Source organism: Sipha flava, unplaced genomic scaffold (assembly GCF_003268045.1).
Source record: "Sipha flava isolate LNK unplaced genomic scaffold, YSA_version1 17822_pilon_pilon, whole genome shotgun sequence".
Lineage (NCBI taxonomy): Eukaryota > Metazoa > Arthropoda > Insecta > Hemiptera > Aphididae > Sipha > Sipha flava.
Window position 1 is genome coordinate 1,498 of NW_020272099.1, and position 7,357 is coordinate 8,854.

The 7,357-nt window shown below is 33.6% G+C and overlaps 1 protein-coding gene across 1 annotated transcript; it reads right to left on the reverse strand.

Annotated features, from left to right (window-relative positions):
* Positions 1-231: 231 nt before the first annotated feature.
* LOC112680585 (zinc finger MYM-type protein 1-like) lies at positions 232-4,652 on the reverse strand. The gene is made up of 2 exons (XM_025550734.1): positions 4,153-4,652; positions 232-2,519 (listed from the first exon to the last, which is right to left on the reverse strand). Exons 1-2 carry the CDS (start codon positions 4,298-4,300, stop codon positions 232-234), a joined length of 2,436 nt encoding a protein of 811 aa, XP_025406519.1. The 5' UTR covers positions 4,301-4,652.
* Between the last annotated feature and the right edge of the window lie 2,705 nt (positions 4,653-7,357).

A 7,357-nucleotide genomic window follows, 5' to 3' on the forward strand; every position in this document is an offset into this window, starting at 1 on the left:
ACAATTAAAGGATCTATGATTTAAAAATTAAAAAAAAAACATTTTAACTGTATAGGTGCATTTCAGCATAAGACATAAATTTAATACTAATATATAATAGTAATTAGTTACATTTAAATATGAAAACATTTTTAAATATTTAAGTGAATTTCTGCATGTAACATAAATTTATTACATAATAGTAATATTTAAAAATAAAAATACAATTCAAAGAAAAAAATAAGAAAAAATTTAAATAAACATTATTTTTCGATTGTGATGAGCAGCAGAAAACTTGTCCACAACCTTTTCCATATCTAGATTTTTGGAAATGTTTTTTTCAATTGAAAGAATTGCTATATCTGTTAGTCTTGAGTTAATCATTTTATTTCTTAAATAAGTTTTAATTTGTCTGAGGCTAGAAAAAGTTCTCTCCACTCCGGCACTGGAAGGAGGTATGATAATTGCTATGGTACATAGTAAATATAGTTCAGAAAATGCCAATTTGTAACATTCTAATAATTTAATGAAATCGAGTATAGTGTTAATTTTAGTTTTTTTTTCTATCTGATGTCTTTTTATGAGTTTGGGTATTAACTTAAGTTCAGATTCCAAGCTTTCAATATCAACATCATAATGCTTAGCAAAAGGTAATAATTTTTGAAAGTCTAAAAAGGATTTATTTTGAGGATTTAAGGAACTTATACCAGATAATATTGGATTATTATCAGAAAATCTACGTTGTAGTTCATTGATCATTCTATCAATTACAGGATTAAATATGATTATCTTTACATCATTCTTGCACATAACCGTACTATTTTCAGATGTCGGTAGTTCTGTAATATAAGATGCAAATCTAACAGGCAATTTACGATTAGTTCTTTTACACATTATGTTTTCTTCAGGCAATAGAATGTTATTATTTTCCGCAAACAAAACAACTTTTTCCAAAAGCACATTAAATAATCTATCAACTGTTCGAAATTCCTTAAGATAATCAATTAATGATTCGACCATTAAGCAACTAGTTCCTATATCTGAATTGGGTAATTGTAAATAATCAGATACAATTTTTATTTGACTAAATGTATCACAAAAGAGATGTAAACAAAAAATAAATTCAAAATTAATGTGTACTAAAATGGATTTTGCCTCCATACTTTTATCAGATTTTGATTCCACACTGATTTTATTTAGTAGTAATAGTATAACTGAAAACGTTTCTCTTACAGCAACACATGCTGATATCTGACAAATCCATCTGGTTTCGCATAACTTTTTTAGTTCAATAGTATTCTTTTTAGGAAAAATTTTTTTCTGGAGATCCAAAAAAACCATATGTACAGTAGATCTGCTTACAAAATTATACAACTGTTGAAGAAGTTTTATAAATTGTTCAATTTCTGGAATATTTTTACAAACGTCCACAATAACTAAATTTAAACGGTGGTTATAACAATGTGTGTATAATGCTTTTGGTACTTCCTTTTGAAAAATTGCTTGTACACCATTTTGGTAACCACTCATTACGGAAGCACCATCATAGGTCTGTGCTATGCAATTTTGGATGTTTATTCCAGAAGCTGCTAAAGTTTTCTTAATAAATTCAAACAAGGCCTTGGCATTTAGTTCAACAGAACAAGGTACATATCCCAAAAACCGTTCATTTACTGTATTGTTATAAAAATAACGTACCATAATTGATAATTGTTCAGTTTTACTGATGTCTTTGGTTTCATCCGCCAAAACCGAAAAGTATTTAGATTTTTGTACCTCATTTGCAATTGATTCAATAACCATTAGACTCATAATACTAAGTATTTCGTTTTGTATACTGTGATGTGTATATTTTGCATTTTTATGCAACTCATCGATTTTTTTTTGTAATCTTTTATCTCTTTTAGCACAAAGATTTAAAAGTTCTAAAAAATTACCTTTATTTATGCTTTCACCACTTTCATTATCTCCACGTTGAGCAATGTTTTGACGGGCTGTAAAAAGTAATATTTCTGCAACTGTTGCAATATAATAACGATTTTCTTTTATTAGTGTCTCATTTTCTTTATTAATAAGGGCTAAAATAGATTTATCAGTTTTTTCTGTCATTTTATATCCTTCCCATTTAGTCATACATAATTTATGTGAAACTGATTTATCATGTTGCTTTATACCACTATTTTTTTCCATGGCTTTTTTCCAATTCTTAAATCCCGATTCGGAAAATGGAGATCCAGAAGGATCAGTTGAAAAAAATCGACAAGGAAAGCAATAACATGAATTTTCCAAAATACTGTATTCTAACCATGGATACAACTTAAACCATTCAGAATGAAAATTTCGCCATTCTTTGCCAAATTTTGTTCGTGGATAATTTTTTAACACCGGCTGAGTAGGGTTATCAGAAACAACTTGTGTGATGTCACATGGTCCACTTTGAGGTAATAAAGATTTAATGCTTACTTGATCTTTGTTATGTGCAGTTTTTACTAAATCACAATCAGCGCCGTCTGAATCTGTTAACGATTCGTCACAACTGCCTATAAAACATTAAACTTTAAGAACCTTGTAAACTAAATAACGTATCTGGTACCTTTAACCTAAATTCACCAATTTAGCTAATAAATATTAGGATAGTATGATGGCTAGTGGCGTATTTACGGGGGGATCATGGTGATCAATCCCCCCTCATAGGCTTACAGGCTGTATAAATACAAATAATTATAGTCATCTAATTTTTTTTTTTTTATCAATTATTGATTTTGTGATGTAATAATTAACTCAACTTAATTCAATTTTGTTTTAATAAAATATTTAATCTCTAGTAATGTACAGGGCCTGATTTAATAAAATTATGATCAAGTGCACAATTTTTTTTGGGGCCCTCAAGTCAAAAAAATGTTCTAGAAAAATTCTACATAGAGAAGTGGGGAAATGTAATAATAAAAAAAAATATTTATATGTTAAAAGTGTTAAATACCAAAATACCTATCTCAAAACTCATAAAATATTTGTACATTATTTCATATACTATAAATACAATTTAGTTACTTGTTCTAGTAAATTAAGGACAATGAAAAGACAATACTAATTAAATAACATAACAAAACTATACTATATTAAAATATTAAAAATACTTAAGGATATTATTATATAAATTTCAATTTAAATTAATTAATTTCAGTCTTCCATAAAATTATAAAAATGGAAAATAACAAGCTCAGCTTTTGAAAAGAGAACCAATGTATTTTAATGTAATTTTTAGTTTGTTACTCATAAATTGTTTTTAATTGTTAATTTGGTGACAATAAATATTATTATTATTATTATAACTTATTAATTTAACAATTTATTCTATATAATTAAAATTAAATAAAAAATGACCAATTTTTACACAAATTTTATACAATGTTTTTAAAGGAATGTACAATAATATATTTTTCCAAATTTTCTGGAGTAAAGTTAGTACGGCGGTCCGTGATAATTGTCTAATATATGCTGAATATCCTTTAATATAATCCAATATATCAAATATAACGGAAATATGCTAAAATATTCTATAATATGTATTATGTACCATAAACTAAAATATTCTCTGAAGTCAAAATATGCACTAATATGCAAAAAAAAAATTTTTTATCTAACCTATTAAAATGTTTAATTAAATGTTAAAATATAGATGTAAAAAAGTAAAAAATATTTAATTATTGAAATATCTTTCACATAAGTATTACAATATGTGTTATTATACCTAATGTTAATACTAATTTAGTAATATAGGTAATTATAAATAAGTAATATTATATTATACTTTTTAGCCTATACTATTTAGGTCTTCAGATAATAATAATAATATATTATATAATGTACTAAAAATATTAAGAATTTTAAGTTGTTTTTTGAGAAAATTGAAAATGTGATGGCATCAATAAGTGATGCATTTCTCATTAAATAAAACGTTGGTATATTTGAATTTTTATATTTTGTGATGACGAGAAATTGCAAGGGCCGGTCATATATAGATTTACCGGGCCGAAATGTTGCCCCAGTCCGCCCCTGGGCGTATCCCCCCTCGAGTTTATAATTACTGTATTAAGTCACATTCCCCCCCTTCATGACAAAACCTAAATACGCCACTGATGATGGTAGTAAGTAGTACTGTTTGTTACTTACTTGTGTTTATATCTAAATCACTTTGCACATCCCATGATTGCACCAAATTAGTAATTTCCGCCACTGTATTTGTAGTTTTTTGTAATTCTTCTTCATTAGTCGAACTAGTTTGAGGACCAAAGTAAGAATCAATTTTTCTAACACTCATTTTGATATTTTAACGTGTTAAACGCTTAAACTGGTCATACAGTCGTCATCGGTGACTATTAAGTATAAACTGTCGCGAGTGTTGCCGTTATGATTGTTGAGAATGTTGAGATTAATATAAATATGAAATGTATCTATTATATCTATATACAAACAAAATGCGGCAAAGCGGGCGCATTAACACACACATACATATACAATGAACAAAATATGTCGAGCAATGACAAGTTGTGTGGGAAACCCGACTAATAGGCGAACGCCGCTATTTTTAAACATTTAATCGTGGCACTTTTATCGATTACGGCAAAATTACGGAGAGTGGAACAATGAACATAATCATCCTATTTATTATTTACGATTACGAAATAATAAATCAAAATAAGTACACTCGTAAACTGTGCAAACTTTAAAGTATAGCACTACACTGCTACAGTGATGGTGAATAATCGTCGATAAACATTATGAGGAAACCAGCTGGCCATGGTCCGGTTATTCGAAATCTCAGAATATTACTTGTGTTCAAAAATCGTTTATATTACAAAAGTTGGGACTTGGGGCCGTTGGGGAAATAGCTTTTTATAGTGCTCCATAGTCACACACCAGTTAATAGGAGTTAAAATATCTGGGGGGGGCGAGAACTAATCCTGGGTGGGCGATCGCCCACCCTCGCCCCCCCTTGGCGCCGTCCCTGGGCACAACGGCAACGATTGCGGCATCCAGTACACGACGGCAACTGGACACCGCGACACCGACGGCAATCAGCACGACGGCGAAAAGAAAGGAACGTCCGGTGGCGATACGCACAACCGCAGAAAAACCGCACGATGGAAAAACAACAACTCAATGGCCACGCTCGCGAAGGGGCACCCGATGCCGTAACGGACGTGATCAGTAATCACACACACGGACCGATCGACAGTGACAGTGACGCCGGCTTGGTGCCGGGAAACGGCCGGTCGTTATCTGGCGAGGTAGGCCGGGGGGGGCGGGGAGATCGAAAGCTCGCGAGGAATATATAATTAATATTGACACAGGGGTTCTCCTGTAATCACCGGTGTCGACTGCCAAAAATGATTGTGGCTTATTGACAGCGTGTTCATATATTCGACATCCTCCCCCCCCGGTAAGACGGGCACGTCTTAGTACTCGACTCAGGATGCCCACTGATAAAACGATGAAGGATGGACGGTGAATTAGCTGCGTCACGGACGAATTGGCTGCAGTGATTTGCATATATAGTAATGACATCGATAGACAACCAAAAAAAAAATTCATTTAAATACATAACCAAAAAAAATTAGTTAGAATTAAATACAAAATCGCCTTATGGGCACAATAATAAAAAATACATATCAAAAGGTTAAGTTATACAAATTATATAATTCAAATACCAGGGCATGGATTAATACAAAAAAAAAGAATAGTATATGCCCTTAATTTTTTATGGTAATTATCCAAAATCGCCCTCTCTGCTTTACTATTGCGGTGTCAGCTGGTTACTTGTGCATTGTACGTATTATAGATAGAGCCAGATGAAAGAAAAGAAATCAAAATCATCGGAAGCGTGGCGGGAACCTCGGACTGTATGCATTCAGATTTTAAGAAAAAAAATCAAAAACAGTTAACAACACAAAGAAAAAAAAAATAAAAAAAAAAAAAACTGAATAACAAATAAAACAGACTACACGGTTTTCATACATTAGTAGGCAACTTGACGACTTTCACGACGGGACGAGTAAGCGTCCCTGTGGCGGTTTTTAATCGAACTACTCGTACCACTTTGTCAGCGCCGGGGAATACCTCCGTTACACGACCCATGCGCCATTTCAACGGCGGTGTTTGTGAGTCTTTGATTATCACTAAATCGTCAACATCGATATTCGGATTATCCGTAAGCCAGCGACTTCGAGTTTGAAGCGTCTGCAGGTATTCGTTGCGCCATCTACGCCAGAAGGACTGTACGCATTGATTAACCAACTTCCATCGGTTGACAAGGGTGTGTGTTTGTGCGGGTATTTTTACTTCGGGTACCGCGAGCAGTGGGCAGCCAATAAGGAAATGGCCGGAGGTTAAACATTCCAAGTCTGCGGGATCCGGCGACACAGGAGTAAGCGGCCTAGAATTAAGTATTGCTTCTACTCGACATAGTACTGTGTTAAACTCTTCTAAAGTAAAGACGTGCTCCTCCATTATGCGGACCAACAACGACTTCGCTGATCGGACCGCGGCCTCCCACAGTCAGCCGAAATGCGGGGCACTAGGTGGGTTGAAATGCCAGTTGCACTGAACACCACTCGTTAATTGATCACGACCCGCCGGTTCGTTCACCAAGGTACGAAGCTGGTTATCAGCGCCTATAAAATTCGTGCCGCAATCACTATAAATATCGGACGGTAGACCGCGACGCGCTACATAACGCTCAACCATAACATCATTCCTCAATATTCTAACAAATAGTTATGAATAACCTCAGAATTCTTCACTGGAATTCAGACGGTATAAGAAACAAAATTAATGAACTTCAGGCCTTCGCATCCAAACTCAAAATTGACATTATTCTCTTAAGTGAAACACACCTCAAACCATCTATCAAATTACACATTCCAAATTTTCACGCGTACAGAACGGATCTACCAACTGTCAGAGGTTCTCTCGCCCACGGTGGCACTGCTGTGTTAGTACACCGCCGCATTGCTCATCTACCTACTACTCTTCGCACCAATCTTCAATCTACCTCAATAATAATCAAAATTTTTGACATGGAAATCCTCGTAACTGCGGTCTACAAACCTCCCAACCAAACGCTTGAAACGTCTGATCTAGACACCCTTACACAAAGCTCTGTCTGGTCAATCTCTGCCGGCGACTTCAATGCCAACTGTATATAAATCCAATACTTACGTATGCAGGCGCTGCCTGGGCCCCATTCATCACCAAATCTCAATGGAAAAAGATTGAAGCCGTACAGACTATTGGCTTGAGAACGATACTGGGCACTCCAAAGTACGTAACAAATAGAGTCACTCTCTCCACCACAAATCTAAAACAAATCAAATTA

What these genes read in the sequence shown, in the direction of transcription:
- LOC112680585 (XM_025550734.1), bottom strand. Translation starts at nt 4,300, where the DNA reads ATGAGTGTTAGAAAAATTGATTCTTACTTTGGTCCTCAAACTAGTTCG. An exon ending in TGATTTAGATATAAACACAA is followed by an intron (nt 2,520 to 4,152) that starts GTAAGTAACAAA and finishes AATGTTTTATAG; the next exon opens with GCAGTTGTGACGAATCGTTA.